This window comes from Canis lupus, chromosome 36, assembly GCF_011100685.1.
Source record: "Canis lupus familiaris isolate Mischka breed German Shepherd chromosome 36, alternate assembly UU_Cfam_GSD_1.0, whole genome shotgun sequence".
NCBI lineage: Eukaryota > Metazoa > Chordata > Mammalia > Carnivora > Canidae > Canis > Canis lupus.
Window position 1 is genome coordinate 25,377,399 of NC_049257.1, and position 20,408 is coordinate 25,397,806.

General features: G+C 41.7%; 1 protein-coding gene and 1 long non-coding RNA gene across 10 annotated transcripts in view; one reads left to right on the top strand and one right to left on the bottom strand.

The window, feature by feature from the left end:
* Nucleotides 1–14,246, bottom strand: part of LOC106558299 — a 75,966-nt gene extending 61,720 nt beyond the window's left edge. For 3 of the 5 annotated variants that reach the window (XR_005384841.1, XR_005384842.1, XR_005384839.1), the window contains exons 1-4: nt 11,858–14,246; nt 10,947–11,150; nt 9,616–9,647; nt 8,861–8,939 (exon numbers count right to left, since the gene is read on the bottom strand). This is a non-coding gene — a long non-coding RNA (uncharacterized LOC106558299). The remainder of the gene's footprint in view (nt 1–8,860; nt 8,940–9,615; nt 9,648–10,946; nt 11,151–11,857) is intronic. The other 2 variants (XR_005384840.1, XR_005384843.1) reach the window with 2 other exon arrangements.
* ITPRID2 (ITPR interacting domain containing 2) overlaps nt 1–20,408 on the top strand; it is a 111,125-nt gene that overhangs the window by 57,568 nt on the left and 33,149 nt on the right. For 2 of the 5 annotated variants that reach the window (XM_038585030.1, XM_038585031.1), the window contains exons 1-4: nt 15,138–15,369; nt 15,601–15,646; nt 18,581–18,630; nt 19,468–19,524. In XM_038585030.1, the coding sequence (XP_038440958.1) occupies nt 15,159–15,369; nt 15,601–15,646; nt 18,581–18,630; nt 19,468–19,524 (364 nt within the window). In that variant the 5' untranslated portion in view covers nt 15,138–15,158. Of the gene's footprint in view, nt 1–8,145; nt 8,243–15,123; nt 15,370–15,600; nt 15,651–18,580; nt 18,631–19,467; nt 19,525–20,408 lie in introns of those variants that run through there. The other 3 variants (XM_038585034.1, XM_038585029.1, XM_038585033.1) reach the window with 3 other exon arrangements.

Below are 20,408 nucleotides of genomic sequence, written 5' to 3' on the forward strand. Positions count from 1 at the left end.
CAGTTACTTCATCAATGGACAGGATCTATCTAACTTTCCATCTTGTCATCCTGAATATCTAGGGTTGTCAGATTAAATACAGGATCTCAAGTTAAATTTGAATTTTAGTTAAATCATATATATACATATATATATATATATATATATATATATATATATATACACACACACACACATATATCTCCCTTGTGATATCATTCATTATCTGAAATTTCATATTTAACTGGGTAACCTGCATTACTGTTTCCTAAATCTGGGAAATTTATTAGCATCTTGGTTTTTCTTTCTAGGCTGGCTTCACTTATGGTCACAAGATAGCTGCCTTATCTCTTGTATGTAGATGCCAATATCCAGTGGCATAATAAGGAATTCTATTGGTAAGGAAGAAGGTGGAGGAGTGGTGGTTTGGTAGGTAACCAACAATATAGAGCACCAAGACAAATCTGAATTTGTGTTGATCAAAACATAATTTCCTCTGATATTAAGTAGTTAATTATATGCCTTCTGATTCAGGGATAGGATTTCTTTTCTGTAAAAATGTATTTTTTGGTTTTTCAGTCCTTTTGTTGGAACAGGGAAAGCCCCTATCACTGCATCTAAAATAACAATTTTTACTGAGTGTTCTGAACTAAGGGAAGACTATGGCTCATTTGCACATTTCCCCTTTTCCACATTATTCTTGGGGCACATATAAGAGGTTCTCCATCTTCATGGTTGCTGGTTCTTTCCTCCTCCTTTGTGTCAGTTGTTCACATTACGCATGGCCAAATTATACCTCAATTTCCTACGTTCTCTTCCTCCTTCCAGCATCCCACCTTTGAAGACTTACAATATCTGTAGGGCCATATTTGTACTTAAATGATAATGGTTTTATATGGGCTAGATAAACTAATCTGTGTTAACATTTACTTTACTAATGTGTTGGACCACTGCAGTAACTGAAAGCTTTAATCATTTCAACAGTTCAACCTCTTTAAAAAGCTCTTCAGGAACGCTGCCAGTTTAGGCATCTTGGTGCATGGCACTTTTGGCTTCCTCATCAAGCTCCCAGAGGCAGGTGGCTACAGGAAGGGTTGGCCTATATGACTCCACTGCTTGGAGTATGTTCATTATGCCTGTCTGGTCACTCTCATGCTGTCTTTCATTCCCTCATCACATTCACATTGCAATCCACTGGTTTCTGCAGCCGTTTTCTCCACCCCATTTCCTGTCTCATCGTGAGTGATTCATAAGTGACTTCAATATTTATAGATGGGCCCCACCCAACACCCTAGACTCACCATTTCTTGACCTCTTCTGCTGCTGCACAGGCCTTTAGCTTCTTTGGACTTCAGTGATCTACTACCAGTGCCATTCTCCAATGCTACCAAGCCATCCCCAGCAACTCTTTACCCCTCTTAATTATACTTCGCCATTTTACCCTCTTAATCTGAGTTCCTGCTCTTTTCAGTGATTCCTCTTCCTTGGTTCTATCAAACTATTGGATTTCAAAGGAACCTCAACCTTAAGAATATAGCAAAGATTCAAATCTGAGCCTCTACATGACCCAGATTCTTTCCCTCCTGCCCTATGTCTTCCATCTAACCTTGCATGCTATGGCTTATCTCATCAATAATTTCAGCTTCCATCACGCTCAACCTCTGTGCTCCTATCCTGGATGGGTGTGAAATTTTGTCTTTTGAAGTTCACCACCTACGTACCTAAACCTGCTAAGTAAAGCTAGGCCATTGCCATCAATTGGCATTGTTAAAGGCGTTAAGAGCATGGACTCTGGAGCTTGACCACAGAAGTTCAGTTCTAGGATCCTCTACTTACTACCTGAGCACCCTTAGAAAAATAGCATAACCACTTTGTGCCTCATTTTCTTCATACGCGAAGAGGGAATAATCGTCAAGCATATCTCCTAGACATATTATGAGTAAATGAGCTGATGTTTATAAGGTGCTTAGAAGAGTATATAATAGTTAAATATTTTACTTCTCCTCTGTGGTTTTGTTTCCATTTTTAATAACAACTATTCTGAACATTTATTCTTTTAAATTCTCCAAACAGCTCATGATCCATTACTTCGGCAGACAATCTGGCCTAATTCTCACAGTATATATAGGACCGTAGGTGTGAACTCCTTTAAATTATCTTCCTTTGAAAATTTAACTACATTGGTACATTGCATCTCTTTCCAATCTAAAATAAAGAAATGACCTAAATGAAATAAATTTTCCTCCCTTTCTCACGATCTTATCCCTTCAAATACCTAACCTTTTCTGTGTATATTTAACCTTTTCCTCTCTACTTGCTCTTGTCTTTAAGCAATAAACATGTCTTAGTCCTCAGAAAATAGCTAGAAATCCTTCAACTCTGTATTTCCTTTTATCTATTTTCTATCTTCATCTTTCTCTTCATCAGATGTCTCTACCTTTACTGTTTCTATCTTTACCTTTCTCATGACTATTCTTGACAAATGACCTTCTTAGCTATAAGAAGGTCTAATATTAAAATTAAGTGGAAATAAACCCAGAGGGGAAAAACTTTAGAACTTGCTTTTTCTCCAATCTTATCCAGACATAGATAATCATGATCTTGAATGGCCATATATTTATATAATGGCTTTCTTGCTATCTTGTTCTATCAAGAATCGGTTGTTAAACAACCAATTAATTGTTTTTAGTTTGACTGCCCCTGCTGTTTCCCATTTCCCTCTTCTAAAAAGAAACCAGCCCCACAGACTTCCACTTCACTTTTGGCCCTTCCACCGCGGTTATTATCAAGGGCAGCAATAACATCTGCACTGCCAAACCCAGAGGTCAATTCTCTGTCTTCATCTTAATCAACTTCTCAGGAAGTTGGTAGAGTTCATCATTTCCTCCTCTTTAAAACATTTTTTTCCAGGAGCCTTCAACATACTATTTCTCTGTGTTATCTTCCCATTTTGCTAGTTGCACTAGTCGATCTTTCTTAGCCTCTTTTGCTAGATTCTTCTCATTTATCTGCCTTTAAAATGTGGAGTACTCCAAGCACTATGCTCAGAATTCTTACCATTTTTTACCAATTCCCCCTGCTACCCCCAACTAGTTTTTAAGCTATAGAGTCTATTTATTTTTTCATTATTGTATTTAATTTAAATCCAATTAATTAACATATATATTATTGGTTTCATAGGTAGAGGTCAGTGATTCACCAGTCTTATATAATACCCAGTGCTTGGAACACCTGGGTGGCTCAGCGGTTGTGCATCTGCCTTCGGCTCGGGTGTGATCCTGGGGTCCTGGGATTGAGTCCCACACCGGGCTCCCTACAGGGAGCCTGCTTCTCCTACCTATGTCTCTGCCTCTCTCTCTGTGTCTCTCATGAATAAATAAATAAAATCTTAAAAAAAAATACCCAGTGCTCATTGTATCATGTGCCCTCCATAATGCCCATCACCCAGTTACCCATGCCCCCACTCACCTCCCCTCCAGCAATCCTCAGTTTGTTTCCTATGATAAAGAGTCTCTTGTGGTTTGTCTTCCTCTCTAATTTCATCTTGTTTTATTTTTTCCTCTCTTCCCCCATGATTCTCTGTTTTGTCTTAAATTCCACATATGAGTGAGATTATATAACTGTCTTTCTCTGACTGACTTATTTCACATAGCATAATAACCTCTAGTTCCATCCAGGTCTTTGCAAATGGCAAGATTTCATTTTTTGATGGTTGAGTAGTATTCCATTATATATATATATGCTATATCTTCTTTATCCATTCATCTATCTATAGCAGCAATGTCCACAATAGTCAAACTGTACATACTATTTATATGACGACTCTTAAATTAATATTCCAGTCCACATTTTTCCCTTGAGCTCTGTATTCATGTATCTAAATGCCTACTCAACATATCCCTTTGGATGTTTCAAACTTAATACATTCAACAAACTCTTGTTTCTCCCCAAACTTCTCCACCTTTAGTCTTCTCCATCTCAGTCAGGGAGAGTATGTAAACTTAATAGAGGGGAACTCTCAAGAACGCAACAATAAAGCTGGTAAAAGAATGAAAGACAGTTAAGGAGATGAGGAAAATGTAAGATCAAGAAAGAAATGAGAGGAAGAGTCAGTCCTGCAAAAGCTATAAGGATAACTATAAAATAAGGGTTGAAAAGGAACCAGAGGATTTAGCATTTTAGGAGTCATTGATAACTACTGCTTTGTTGGATTTGGAATAGTTTACTTGGGAAATATAACATGGCTCTCTAGTGCTAGTGAGTCCAAGCACACACATACCTTACAATATTTAAGCCAAACTTTCATCCAGAGTTTCAGCTCTGTACTGTACTTTTGAATGCTTGGGGCTACATCCCTATCAGTATGATTTATAAGCACCTCATATCTAATATATCCTATAATGAACCCATTTCCTTTCCTCTTTCTTGTTTTCCTTACTCCTAAACAAATTAACGCCAAATACCAAATTCTTCTAAATTCTCTATCACACTGAATGACACCAATACCTATCCATGTACCTACAGTAGAAAACAAAACTTGAAGATCATTTTGTTTCTTTCCTCCCATCCATTTCCAATTTGTCAAATCTGATTGCGGCCTCTATTTCCACCAGACTAACTTGAGTCTTTATTAACCTCCCTATCTCCAGGCCCCATACTAGTAAGCCTCCTAACCGGCTCCCTTGCCTAACAATGTCCCACTCTTTCAGCTCTAAAGTTACTAGTTGTCTTTCAATAAAGCCCTTCAGTTAAAAACTGAAAGGTGCTTCTAACTTCCCACTTACAATGACATAATCTTAAAATAGCACACCAAGGCCTTTGAAGTTTGGCTCTCACCTACCATTCCAACCTCACTTTATGATAGTTCCCCACTATCCTCGACATAATCAAACTGAAATACATTGTGAGGGGTCGTGCAAATATTTCCCATACTTCTTCTATCTCTGGAAAAATAGAGTTTTCAAAGTTCAAATAACTTTTTCTCCCTAAATTATAAATACAATTTGAAAAAGTTTGGAAAAAAAAGGAAAAAAGCCATAATATTGTCATTGTAATGGAACATTTTTGTTTCCTTGCTAATATTCCTCTATGGATATATATATTGTATCGTAAACATAATTTTGCATAATATTCTTAGAGATTTAGCTATTCCTTATCATCGTGAAGAAGAGGAGTATCAAAATTATAAAAATATTATTTTGAGAAAGGAAAAAAAATAGAAGGAAAAAAAGGGTGGGGACAAAATAGAGCTATGAATAAGATTTAGGATGCATACCATGATGACCTACTCATCTACCATGAGTGAGCCACACATTTGGCTTTCAATTTTCTAGAAACCAATGTTAAAAACAGAAACTTTGTTACTTATCCAAGACCCAGTGCCCATGAGATTACAATAAAATGTCCCAGTAATTTCAACTCCTCTTGGAACAAATATTGTAAAAATATATTTCTTCTGAGGTTCTCCTAAAGAGAGCACAGGCTGATGTACTTAACAATTTCTGGGAACACTCCTTATTAAAAATAACGCATCTCATTATACATCATTGCTCATATTGAGAATCAATACAGGCAGATGCCATTTTACAAATCAGAGTGTAAAAACCATCTATTTTTTCCAAAAACCATCTTTTTGGAAATCATTTGATACTGTCAAGCTCTTTGCTGGTCTGCTTTAAATTATGGCTAAATACTAACATATTGGAATATTCACATATAGTATATATTAGTCATAGTAGTGGCTGAATTTTTACCCTTCAGAAAAACTTTCTGACTATTGTTTCTCTTCAAAATAGAATTTTCAATATTTCTTAGGTAAAAGGTGAAATCTTAAAACTTCAGGTCTCCTATTGGGCAATTAGGGCTTACTTGGAAGACCAGATTTTAGGTTAAGAAGCAAAAATTCTCTCTTCTTGATTATGAGTGTGATTCCCCTGAGAAAGTTCTTTGGCTGGGCCAGGTATGCTACAGTCTTGGGTTTTTGTATCTAAGAGAATATAGGATGTTATTCTAGAAGGACTCAAAAATTAGTTGAATAATATACTCAAGTTTGCAGAGATTTTCACTGTCCCCAACCTTGAGTCCTCTCCAGAAAGATGGCTAGGTGCAGCTACAAATTTTGGAATAGAGGTATCACCTTTACTGATAAATTATAATATTACATGCTTTTTAGGAGCCTACATACTCAAAATCTTTGTTTTCATATTCTCCAAGTTTTTCAGAACATTTGATAAGACAAAAACAGTGTTTCTACCTTTGCTTTTATCAGTGTTTGTAGGGCTTTGAGATATGGATTCTTGTCCCTAATTACTTCTGTCACTAACTAGATGGCTGACCTTGAGCAGGCTACTTAAAGTTTCTGAGCTCAGTTTCCCTCCCTTTGTAAAATGAGAGAGTTGCAGTAGGTAATTGGTTCCCTAGGATTCCTTCCAGTTCTGAGTCACAGAACTGCCCATCAGCTATACAAGAAGAATCTCTTCAGTGCAAGAGAGTGATTACTAATGTTTCTCTAACAGTGGGCCTGGAGATATGCCTGGGTGGCTCAGTGGGTAGAGTGGTAGAGCATTCTGGCTCAGGTCATGATCCCAGGGTCCTCAGATCAAGCTCCCTGCTTAGCAGGAATCTGCTTCTCCCTCTCCATCTGCACCCCTTGCCCCATGCTCTCTCACTCTCTCTAAAATAAAACAAAAACAAAAACAAAAAACCCAAAACAACAACAACAAAAAGTGGGCCTGGAGTACTAGGAGACAGTTATACATCTTAGGTGAGGGCATAGGCTTTGCAGGGGGAAACTCCAGGTTCCCCTCTGCCACTTATTAGTACATGGCCTGGGGCAAGTGTTAACCTCTCTAAAGCTTAGTTTCCCTAACTATAAAGTGAAGATAATACAAGCTGTTATAGAATTGTGGTATTAAATGAGGCACTGTAAATCCAGCCCTAAGTACTGTGTCTGGCACAAATGCTCAATATAAAGTATCCATTTTTATTACTGTTATTTCCTTGGGTCCACTGAAATAATTGCTCTTCTAAAAGCATTTCTCCAAATCGAATATCAGCACTATTATAATTACAGTATTTAAAGGTTTTAAGGTGCCAACTTGGCTGACTAGTAAAAAAATTGAAAGACACAGGCTTGGGGGATTTTTAAAAAATTAACCCAAACAACCTGTGTTGACCTTTATCCTGTAGTTCTTTTATTTAATAACAGTCTATTAATAAGCCTGACTTTCAGCGTTTTGACTTAGTGCTAACGTAATTCAGGCCAAATATGCTACCTTTCTTGCCTACTCCAAAAAAAATTTATTTTATTTATTTTTTTAAAGGTTTTATTTGTTTATTCATGAGAGACACAGAAAGAAAGAGAGGCAGAGGCACAGGCAGAGGGAGAAGCAGGCTCCATGCAGGGAGCTCGACATGGGACTCGATCCCAAGTCTCCAGGATCACACCTCAGGCTGCAGGCGGCGCTAAGCTGCTGTGCCACCAGGGCCACCCTCCAAAAAAATTTTAATGGAGGTTTGCTTCATTTTTCTATTCAATTTGAAACAAGATTGTGGGGAAGTCCTTGGTTTTGGGTTCTCATCAATAGATATTTAGTCCCTTTAATTTTTGATCATTTGTAGATTATATTTAAATACAACTAAACATGATAAAATCATTCTTAGATGGTTGAGATAAGCTTTGAAGCCTGTATAAGTACTTATTTTATAATTCAAAAACAATTGCCTAACCATAAAAGAAAAGGAAAAAATTCCCCAAATGTGGGAAACCAGAGTTCTTGGCTATGCTCTTAAACTACAGCAGGAAATATGTGTTTGTTTATTATGACCCTAGTGCTTTCATAGCCAGATTAACTTTCAAACACAGAGTTTTCATTCCGTTTAACCAACAATTGTCACCCTGACTTGTGGAAACTGATAATTTGCAGGGAGTTCAAGGAGAACATTTGCATAGTTCCATTTAGGAGAACCTGGCTTGTCCCTGAAGCTTGGAGATAGACCCTTTATGAACAATTCTAACTGTAGGGCTGCCTGCAAGGTGTGGTAATTACAAAGTAACTTGCTGGGTCAACCTGTGTTAAAGGTGGCTTTCATGGACCATCAAATTTTATGACAGAGGAATTCTGAATTATCATTATATGTTTAAGAATCTCTCTTTATTGATTCTAGGTTTCTGCTCATGAGATGTGAACCTCAACTGATTTGTACCAAGTTGTGGAAGAGTGATTGCTTGTATTTCTGCTAGAAAGTTTTTGCAGGATAAAGGGTGAGTAGTATGTTATATAGATAGATAAATGATCTACACTGATTCATAGAATCATTGAATACCTGAATGTTAAATATCTAAAATGGAGCAAGCCATTGTACAGACTTTCATTATATTAATTCAACTTCAAAGGGTTTTAAGGAACTAGCTTATTATTTTCTGTCTCTATTGCTCTATTTCCTTTAATATTTTATTATCTAATTAATTTGTTAAAATTGATTTACTTAGAATAAAGGGATTATTCAGTGGATACATCTTACAGCTTCTGAATTAAAGAATGGCAAGAGCGGGACTTAAAACTGATAGTAAGGTATAAGGGATTTGCTGGTTCTACTCAGTATCACGAGGTGGTTGATATGAAGTGCCCTTGTTTTGATATCCCACCTGCTCAATCTTATACTTTTTGGTCAGGGATAGTAAGAAAAATTGGTAGAGTTGAATGTAAGGAATAGACAAAAATGGTTTAGCAAAATCCTGTCTTGAGTCTGGCAGAAACCCTACTCTCTCCCCATTTTGTCCACCCTCAAACTTGCCAAGCCTTGTTCATTTTGGCTTTATTTTAAAAATGCATTTCTGGTGAGTGAGGAAAGGTTTTGTACTGTGTTTTCAATGACTCACCCAAAATAACTCCATTGAACTTGTAAACGGTCCTGTTCTGAATGCAGATTGTGTTTGTTCTGAGATGGGCATGAAGGAGCTGCAGAAAGGAGATTACAGAAGGGAAATGTGGTGGGAGAGGCAGTACAGTTTATATTTATTCAGGTTCAGGCACACATCAGAATTAGTTTTTAAAAAGACATTGTGTGTGTGTGTGTGTGTTAAAGAACTGTCTATAAGGTCAGTTCCATTTTAAGCTTTTAAAGATACATCAGTATTAGATATGGTTCATCTAGTCACCAACCTCTTCTGATTCTCATGAAAAATGATAGGAAGATTTACACGTAAATGTAATTCTAAATATATATATGCATTGTGAAATATAGGAAATAATCATACATGTGACATGAGCTAGAAATTAATCTTAAAGTAGGAAGAAAATGAGTATCAATACATTGATCATATAATAGGACAGTGTTAACACTGGGAAATGCAATCATGGCATCCTCTTGTTTTGCTGTGTGCTGCATAAAAATGTTTGATATCAAATGGCATAGATTGAGTATTTAATATCGATAGATGTACCTCTTCTAAAGCTTTTATGATTCAAAATGTCAGAGTGTTTAAAAAATATTTTAGGGCAGAACTCCATAGGAAAAAAAAAAAAAAAGGCCTGATCTAAACTTTCATGAATTCATGAAACAGACCAAATAAAGCCTATTCTGTTACATAATCTTGCTTCAATTGTTGATGAAGAATAGATGAGCTGTTCTTACCTGTTGCTCAGAAACACCAAAGAATTGAGCCCCTGAAAAGAAAACAAGGTATCTACAAGGTTTTGCCATGGAAAGGGTATATTTAGCCCTATGTGGCAATGTCAAGAAATTGTGATCTGAGGACAGGGAAATGGGTGATAAAATGATGAATCTTCAACATCCAAAAATTAGAAAGTATGTAAATTAACCCAGATTATGTGATTAATCTGCAAGGAACGTTCCACTGGTATTAACTAATACCTGCTTCTCCTACAGGTGTGTACTTGAGAAAATAAGGGAAATCAAAATAGCAGGTTGTTATGCTATATTAATGGTTACTCAGGAGGACAATGAACTAGTATCACACTCTCTGAATTTTTGCTAATGTGGAAAAACCCTAAGAAAAAGTAATAGGTTCAAATATAGACCACAAAAATGAGTTTTGTTACTTTAAAATATATACAACTAGAAATATTTTAAAGATTAATAATGACTTAAAGAAATATATCAGAAAAATATCTTAAGTCAGACTAACCACCTTTCCCCATTGCTTCATTTATATGGTTTGTAAATAAACCTTGAAAGTTTTTGAAGAATTTTTCACTGATAACATTTTCCTTTCATCCTCTTGTTTCCTGTTGCAAAGTTTTCCACCAGTATCCCTGGAAATGGTAATAGCCGTATTGAGCAGGCCCCAAAGATTTCAGTTTGAAATGAATTTTAGAAATATTGGGTAAAATGAAGTTAACCAGTTCCCCCCCCCCCCCCCAATAAATCTTTAAATTTATTTCTCTTTTATGTTCATCATGACTGGCCTGGGTTGGAGAAGTGGGGATATAATATATAGTGTTTTTCCAAACTTATTTCATATAGAGCTCTTTTCCCAGGCAATCCTATTGAAATAGAAAATGCTGCTCTATTTAATTTGCAATTAGCTTATACCTTCCAATATCTATCTATCTATCTATCTATCTATCTATCTATCTGGCTTAATAAGGGATGAAACTTTGGTTAACTGTACAATGCCACCACTTTCTGATCAGAGTCTGTATTATTAAGATTTTGATACACAAAATAAAATTTTGACTGCATAAATATTATTGAACAACAGTGCAATAACTAGAACAAAATGTCTTAGCTTACCCAAAAGTAAATCTTGTTTAGTAATTTTGAGGCATTTGTTAAGGTCTGGAAAAGCAAAAAGTAACTAAAGTAATTGAACTGAGCATAATGTTTCATTTCTGATACAAGCTTTTCCATTTAAAACTATCTAATCAGAGCATGTTTATGCTTTAGCCTAAATTTATGCCATTTAAAAAATTCATCTGCATAAGCATGTAGATGTCGCTTACCAGTATAAGAACAATCCCCCTAGTATAAAATTGATTTTTGCCTTCTGCAAGATAACAATTCCAGCAGCTATCCTGAGCTCCTACTTCCCTGTGATTCCATGTGATGCTCACATCAGTTTGGGAAGGTTGTTGTCAGGATTGCTATTTCACAGTTGAGGAATGTGATGGCTTGAGATAAGAACTGTCTTGCCTTAGGCCATAAAACTAGAAAGACACAGAAACAGATTTCAAACTTCACTCTAACACCAAAGACCCTACTGTTTCCACTACAGCTTGCTGGATGGAATTATTCACATCTAACATGAATGTGTTTATTCCTCTAGCTCGTCAGCATATAAGCGTGGGTGAATCAGACATTATTCCTTATGCAGAGCTTCTGCAATGTGGACTCGCAGTTGGTCTCTTTGGGAAAAAATTCCTTGAAGCAAATAGCTAGACTCTCCTCATGTGTGATACGGCATTCATTATTCAATAAGTGAAACACCTTGGGCATTTTTTTTTTTTTTGAAATTTCAAGGCTGAGAATGCAATGAAAACCCTTCAAAATCCGCTTGCTGTTTCAAGGATTTCCTTCCCCTACTATTTCTGTATCCTCAACATCTTGCATTAAAAAGTATCATGTAGAAGAAAACACACAATTGTGCTATTGGAGACTCAACAATTTCTATATTCTATGCTAATATTACCTGCTGGGGTCCCCCTACCCTTTCTTTATAGATTGATCCTGGCGTTTGGCTTTTAAATATAAAATATGGTACACCGTCACCTTTCTCAAAAATTCTCTGTTGTCTCAAAGTATTTAAACAACAAAACTGTACTGAAAGTGTAAGGGGTACAAGAAGAATCCAGAATAACGTCACAGTGTGGCCGGGAAGCCAAACGTACCCTCAAAGGCCAGTCATAGCACTTACCGCACTTTTCTGGCTCAAAATGAGTGACCTAGACATTCAGTTGTGTATCAGGAATCGTGGGAGAGAGGAGATCAGAGTGATGGAAAGATGTGGTCCAGGAAAGGTTCTGCAATTCATGAAGGCATAGGATGGAAAGAACAGCAGCCCATTGAGATGCAAGGACATGGAGTCATGGAGTCAGCAGCAGCATGTGGAGATAACGCTGAAGCTGGGAGCCCCAGAGAAGGAGGGTGGGGTCGGACAGGACCCAGGACGAAACTGAGAAGACAGCATAGTTTTTCTCTGCCTGGTTTCTGACCAACCCTTTCAGGGCCTCCTCTCCCACCACTTCCCACTCTCTGACTTGCTCACTTTTCCAAAGAATGCCAGGCTCTAGCCTACTCTGAAGGGTCAGTAAGTCCAGGCTCTAGCCTACTCTGAAGGGTAAGTCCAGGCTTTAGCCTATTCTGAAGGGTAAGCCAGGCTCCAGCCTACTGTGAAGGGTCCTTAAGTCAGGCTCTAACCTACTCTGAAGGGTCAGTAAGTCCAGGCTCTAACCTACTCTGAAGGGTAAGTCAGGCTCTAAGCTACTGTGAAGAAGGGTCAGTAAGTCCAGGCTCCAGCCTACTGTGAAGGGTCAGTAAGTCAGGCTCTAACCTCGTCTGAGGGTAAGTCAGGCTCTAACCTACTCTGAGGGTCAGTACGTCCAGGCTCCAGCCTACTCTGAAGGGTCAGTAAGTCAGGCTCCAGCCTACTGTGAAAGGTCAGTAAGTCAGGCTCTAACCTACTGTGAAGGGTCAGTAAGTTCAGGCTCTTGCCTACTCTGAAGGGTAAGTCAGGCTCTAAGCTACTGTGAAGAAGGGTCAGTAAGTCCAGGCTCCAGCCTACTGTGAAGGGTCAGTAAGTCAGGCTCTAACCTACTCTGAAGGTAAGTCCAGGCTCCAGCCTACTCTGAGGGTCAGTAAGTCAGGCTCTATCCTACTCTGAAGGGTCAGTAAGTCAGGCTCTAACCTACTGTGAAGGGTCAGTAAGTCACGCTCTAACCTATTCTGAAGGGTCAGTAAGTCCAGGCTCCAGCCTACTGTGAAGGGTCAGTAAGTCAGGCTCTAACCTCGTCTGAGGGTAAGTCAGGCTCTAACCTACTCTGAGGGTCAGTACGTCCAGGCTCCAGCCTACTCTGAAGGGTCAGTAAGTCAGGCTCTAACCTACTACGAAGGGTAAGTCCAGGCTCCAGCCTACTCTGAAGGGTCAGTAAGTCAGGCTCTAACCTACTACGAAGGGTAAGTCCAGGCTCCAGCCTACTCTGAAGGGTCAGTAAGTCAGGCTCCAGCCTACTGTGAAAGGTCAGTAAGTCAGGCTCTAACCTACTCTGAAGGGTCAGTAAGTCCAAGCTTTAACCTACTGTGAAGGGTCAGTAAGTCCAGGCTCTAACCTACTCTGAGGGTAAGTCAGGCTCCAGCCTACTGTGAAAGGTCAGTAAGTCAGGCTCTAACCTACTTTGAAGGGTCAGTAAGTCCAGGCTTTAACCTACTGTGAAGGGTCAGTAAGTCCAGGCTCTAACCTACTCTGAGGGTAAGTCAGGCTCCAGCCTACTCTGAAGGGTCAGTAAGTCAGGCTCCAGCCTACTGTGAAGGGTCAGTAAGTCAGGCTCTAACCTACTCTGAAGGTCAGTCAGTCCTTAGCAGGATCTTGCTACAGGGCTCTGAAGGGCTGAAAAGTCTGTTCAGGCTCAAAAAAAAAAAAAAAAAAAAAAAAAAAGGCTAGAGTGAACCTTCACGCCCTGGGTCTGGTTCCACTGCTGCAGCTCAGGTGGCCCTGGGCAGTCAGCGTGCATTCTCCATTCTCGACACTACCTTGCAGACATTGGTAAACCCCCAGAAGCGGGTGTGTGATTCTCCATAGGATTTTATAGTCTTTAAACCAGATGAGCCTTAAGGGCGGGGGGAGGGCGAGATGCCCAGACGCCTTTTTAAAACTAGTTCTGAACCCCGACGTCATCCGTTTCTCGTCGCATCTTGCAGACACCAAAGTCCAAGCAAATATTTCTGCATTTTCCTGGCCGTCCCTTGCTCTACTTTCCTTCCTCTCTCCCGTCCCACGCGGGATTTCCGGACGAAGCCTTCTTCCTCGGTCCCTGCTCACACACAGCAAAGCCACGACCAATGACTTTCTTAAGGAAGAAAGTGGCGCTTCACCAAGTTCGGCCTTTCCCAGTTCTGACATTTTGGCAAATGCCAGCTACGCGCCTCTTTGCATCTTCATCCTCGACCCTGGGACCCGGGGAACAGGACGGCGGCGACAGCGGGCCGGCCGCGGGCGAGCGAGGCGCGTGGCCTGGCGCGGCTCTCCCGCGAGCGCACTTGTCGGGCAGCAAAGCCTGCAGACAAACAGGCCCGCAAACGTCCGCCCCTCCGCGGGCGGCGGCGGCGGCGGCCCCCAGCGCCCCACTCCGCGCCCCGCCCCGCCCCGCCCCGCCCCGCGCGCCCCCGGCCGGAAGGGGGCGGGGCACGCCGCCGGGGGAGGGGCGCGCAGGCGCGCGGAGGCCGGCGGGGCCCGGGGCGCGTCGGGCGGGGGCGGGGCCAGGTCCGGGGGCGTGGCCAGGGAGGGAGGCGGGGCCGGGGGACGGGCGCGCAGGCTCGCAGAGGCCGGCCGGGCCCGGGGCGCGTCGGGCGGGGGCGGGGCCGGGGAAGGAGGCGGGGCTGGAGGGAGGGGCGCGTAGACGCTCAGAGGCCGGCCGGGCCCGCGGCGCGTTGGGGGGCGGGGCTGGGGGGCGGGGCCGGGACCCGGGGGCGGGGCTGGGGGCGGGGCCGGGGAGGGCGCGCAGATGCGCAGAGGCCGGCCGGGCCCGCGGCGGGTCGGGCGGGGGCGGGACCTGGGGGCGGGGCTGGGGGCGGGGCCGGGGAAGGGCGCGCAGAGGCGCAGAGGCCGGCCGGGCCCGCGGCGCGTCGGGCGGGGGCGGGGCCGGGACCCGGGGGCGGGGCTTGGGGCGGGGCTTGGGGCGGGGCCCGGGGCTGGCCGGCGCCCGTCCTCCGCGGCGCCCGCCCGGGCCACTCGCGCTCCCGCGCCGCGCCGCGCCGGCTTGATGTGAAGCGCGGGCCGCCTGCCCCCTCCCTCCCCTTCCTCCCTCCCTCCCTCCCTCCCGCCCCCTCCGCCTCCGCCTGCGCCTCCGCCCCCGCCCCCGCCCCCTCCGCCCCCTCCCGCGCCCGCGGCCGCTCCCCGGGGCCCCCAGCCCGGCCGGGCGCTGACAGCAGGGGCGGGGGTCCCCGCGGCCGCCGCGTGTCTCGCAGGCTCGGGCCGGGGCGGCGGAGCGCGCGGCGCGGCCATGGACCGGCCTCTGGCGGCGTCGGCGGAGGCGGAGGAGGAACTGGAGTGGCAAGTGGCGAGCCGGCGGAGGAAGGCCTGGGCCAAGTGCCGCGGCTCCTGGCAGGCGTCGGAGACGGAGGACCTGTCGGCGGAGGCGACGACGCAGGAGGAGGACGAGGACGACGACGAGGACCTCCCGGGCGCGCAGCTGCGGGCGGCCGCCGGGAGAGGTGGGCGCGGGCGGGGGGCGCGGGGGCGGGGGCGGGCACGGCAGGGCCCCCCGGAAGGTCCTCCTGGGCGCCGGAGCCGGGGCCGCGGGACCCTCCGGACCTTGAAATGCGCGGCGGCTCGGGGCCCGGAGCCCCCCCGGGGACGCGCGCGCAGCCTCGCGGGGGGCGGGCAGGTGGACCCCGCGGGAGCCCCCGCGCCGGTAACCGGGTGTCCCCCGCTCTGCCCCGCAGGGAACGTGCCCAACGAGAAGATCGCGATATGGCTCAAGGACTGCCGGTGAGTCCCGGCTCGCGCCCCGCGCCCCGCGCCCCGCGCCCGGGGTCGTGCGGCCGCAGCCCGGTGGCCCCAGGGCCTTTGCGAGCGCGCAGCCGGAAGGCGAGCCGGCCGACGGTTTCCTCCTCCAGAAGATTAGAAATGCAAGTACTGTGGCCGCTGAGCGTCGGCGGCCGTGGTGACTTTCCAGTTGTTAGGGCTTGAGCCCCGGTGCGTCAGGGGGTCGGAGACCCAAGGGATCACCAGGCCGTGGCCTTACTTACTATTCTCCTGCCTCCTCCTTATCCGAAAGGATTTTCACGTTTCACGCGGTTATTTTACTTTTGACATCTGTATATCCGGCGTGGAATGATTTCCCTTTCAAATGCGTCTTAGATGGATTTAATGATGAACACCCACTGCCGGGGCTTCAGTTTTATTTTTGTGCCTTAATTCTGTTTGGACAGCTGTAAAGCCAGCTAACTTTGTTCTTGGAGTTCAGTCCTTGGACATGCGATTGTCAGATGGCACTGGAATGCACGAAGGGAAGTGGGGCTTTGAAGGCATTCAGACGGCGTAAATCTGTTTAATTGCATGCTCTCTGGCAACTGGTACAAGTCTTAGATGAAGTACGAGAGGATGTGAATCATATCGCAAGTAAATCATTCTGCAGTAAAAAAGAGCTCGTTTTATATTTTAATTTTTCCCCCAATTTATTTCCTACTTGTAAAATCTCATATGGAGAATGTTACTTTTTTTTTTTTAAATCAGTTAAGGTGTTTGCTTCTGCACGTAGTTGCCATCTCCTTTTGGGCTTTTCTTAATCTTTTTGTTCAAGTACCAGGGGTAGGGAAGTGTTGTGTGTGTGTTGGGGGGGGGGAGGAGTGATTTTTCCTATATGCCAGCTTATTTTTCTTCCTTAGACACAGATAAAATATTGGCCGCTACTCCATTAATGTCCTGTATTGATGAATCACCAGGATTTTTGAGTAATTTTCATGAATTACCAAGCACTCTTCACTACAGAACTCCTTAACCTATATTGGGGGTGTCATAGATTTCTTGAAATATGATGAAGTATACAGATCTTCTCTCTAAAGATGCACCAAAAATGGTGTTTAACGGCAAGAGAAAAATCACATGGTGTTTACTTTAGGATGTATAGGAATGAAGACAGTAAGTAAGTAGATCTTGAGAGATAAATGCAGTAGGCAAATGTTATTCATCAGATTTACCATCTCTGAAAATTCCAAAAGTTTTGTTGCTAATCTTGTGTAGGCAGATTACATAGTCTGCTGCTCCTTCCCTCATAGGTTTTCTTCTTGTTCCTTACAGTTGCACCTATTTTGTACAAAAGGGGTATTCATTTGTACCTGGGAATGCTAGAGCAAACAGTCTTGTAATGCTAGCTGTATTAATGCAGATTTGACTGCTAGGATATATGCAACTGTCGTTTATTTTATTTTATTTTTTTCCTCTAACAGTTTAGGATCCTTCTCAGAGTTGGGCACATACCTACTTTGTAACATTATTTATCAATGTTCTAAAGCTGGCCTTTTTCCCTTGATACATTCTCATTTTTTTTTTTTCTTACTGCTGTCCATATCCTGAATAAAGATACCATTTGTCATTCCTTTAAGGGGAGGGGGTCTTTATTTTGATCTTTTTTTTTTTTTTTTTTTTTTTTTTTTTGACTAAGTGGAAATAAGTTGCTTGAATTAGCATCTAAGAAAGGATAGTTTTTGAGAGAATTTGGAAGACAGCAGTTAGAAGAATGAGAAACTGGTTTCTGAAGGAGAATGGCAGTCATATTCTCTTTGCCATTTTCTTTTAGTGCACAGATCAGTAGAGACATCTGCAGAAGGAGTAATAACAGTGTTTTGTCCTAAGAAAGTAGCCATCCGGGAAGAAAAAGGACTTTATAAAGGCATAAATTTCAGTTTTATTAAAATATATGCAAAAACTCAGTTCACAGTTTTTATTGTCTTTATAGTAGTTGTGATTCTTTTACATTTCAAAAGCACTGATTTTCTAAGAACTGCCACTGCTTGTATACTTGCAGAAAGTTTTCACATTCAATTGCCATTTCAGTAATATTTTTCTGAGACTTTTTTTATGATCCGATCCCATATCTGATGTGAATTTGTAACAGGTATAAACTGTTACTGGTGGATGGTTCAAATCACAAAACAGAACTTTCAAAAGAAAACAAGTGTTTCTTCTTATCATTTACTTTTGAGAAAGAAATGAAAAACATTTTCACGTTAAAAGATTTCTAAGTTATCTGTGTTTGAACAGAAAGAATGTGAAAAAACTGTAGCAATGGCTGGTTCTTAAGGTTGATTCTCAAGCCGACTTTTTCGTTTTCAGAGTTAAATGAAGATACACGTATTTCATAGTTTAAAAACAGAAAAAAAACCCTCAAGCTTCTCCATTTAGACCGAAAAAGATATAGTAGTTGGGGTAAGGGAGGCACTGAGTGATGCTTTAAAATGCTGGTGGTAGGTTAACAAAAAAACTGTTGAGTCTTATTTCTAACTAGATTCTGACTGTCAAATTTTATTAAGGTAAAGATTTGTTTTCTTTTAACTCTGTTTCCTGTTTCTAGGGAAGGGATTGAGGGAAGCAGACATTTTCTTAATGTCTGCTGACATTCTCTTTTTCTGTTTTTGTAAAGAAAATGCTAATCCATATCACTTGTAATTACAATTCTTGCTCTTAATTGCTGGCAGATCAGACGTGTGATTAAACCATTCCTGGTGAACTGACTTGAAGATAGGTGTTTGCTTAGTAGGATATTACTTATGTAACATGCTTGCATTCCTTTTGTGTTTGGGGAGGAGAGTTAAACTGTGATTAGAAGCTTGCTTGGCTATGATCCTTTAAGTGTAAAGTTGTGCAGTGACAACTCTCCAGCAGCTTTTTAATACTAAGGTTTATATGTTTATGTGGTTTCAGTACCCCTTTGGGAGCCTCACTGGATGAGCAAAGCAGTAATACACTCAAGGGTAAGCGAAAGTCGCCTTTCTAAATTTGTTCTTTAGGAGGGCCCTACTTTATTTGTCCTCTGAGTGAAAGTATAACATATATAAATCATAAAAATGATGTTCATTTTATAAAATACGCCATTCTGAGAGAAAAGCCATAAGAAAGAAACCTTGTCATAAATCATAGAACAGTGAGTGAATAGCGCAAGCAAATTACTGAACCTTTCCACAATGTGAAACTCTTATTTTTATTGTCCAGTTAGATATTTTGAAGATTAATTAAATGTAGAAATATATGTAAACATAAGGAAAATACTAAGTGAACTGGATCAGCTTTAATATAGCATTTCTTTGCTTACATTAACTGAAATTGCCACACCTGAAATTTTACCACCTGTGGAAAACAGAATCCTAAGTTCAAAGTACAACAAGAATGTGCAGGTAGTGGCAAGGCATATAAAAAGCATTTATAGTATTAGAAAAATCTAGCTTGAGCTCCTGACTATTAAGGGAGGTAAAAGCAATGATTGCTCTGGGATCTGACTTTCCATGAAACTCCTGGGTAAGATGTGAGCTAAATGACTGTCTTCAAAGACAAAGTAAGTATAAAGTAGTCCTTATCGGGGCTTTTAACAACTTTACCTGGCTGCGGATCATGGTTTGTTTGTGACAAAGTAAAGCTTATACTTACTTTTTGAAATTATATAATGGGAATAATTTCTGAGTACATTCAGGTCTGAAAGACTTTATTGTGTCTTATTTTTTGCTTAGTCAATTTGCTTTAGGTTAAAACTATGATTTTATATAGAGGTTCAAAAGAACAGAACACCAGGATGAGTCTTCTAATGTTTCTTTCAGGTGTACTTGTGAGAAATGGAGGCAGTTTTGAAGATGATTTGTCATTGGGAGCTGAAGGTATATCTGTTTGGAAGAACTCTATTTTCATACAGGTTTAACATTTAAAAAAAAAAAAAAAAAGAGTTGAGTGCTTTCAGGTATTCATTCCTCAGAGCCAAAGTCAAAGGTCTTGAAAATGGCTCAGACACATTTTACAGAACGTTTTATATGTTAGTAATCTAGTCAGAGCTTGTAGGATACATGTAGAAATGACTCTGAAAACCATTGTGAAATGTCCATGTCTCTTCCTTGGACTTAATTGCTTAAAGGAACTGTTTGGGGGCAAACAATGGTCATGGAACTGAGGGAAGATTTGCCCGCCAGAAGGAAGGAAACTTAAATATTTATACATGGGAAGACTAAATTGAAGCTTATTTTTAGTGTGAGGTAGCCTTATGTCAGATTTACAGCTGCGGCTTATCTTTCTCTTTCATTCAAGTGTGTCCTGTCTTTCCCCCTTCCTCTTTTTCCAGATCTTTAGAACACTAAAGGACCCACACACACACACAAGAGTTATTAGAATTTAATTAGAAATCATTATGCTGATGTCTATTCCAGACTGCATTATTTTAAAAGTGTGTTGTGCCATGTTTAAATTTTCATAGATGTTATTATCTTTTCCAGTGGATTTACAGTAAATGTAGAATTGAATCGAATCGAATTGAATTTTTATTATTTTACTGGTATTGGAAGAATGGTAGCTGGGTTCTTAATGTGTGCTTTTTTATCAAAAAGAATTAAGAATTTTGTTAAATCATTTAAAATTATAAGTTGATGAATGGTGAATTTATCTGTTGAAGGGAGTATCCTTGATCTTTTGCTGTTTTAAATGTTTGTATGCTATTTAGAACCTCCTAACCTTTTAACTCTAGAATATGTGATTATATTAGGTTTTATTATTT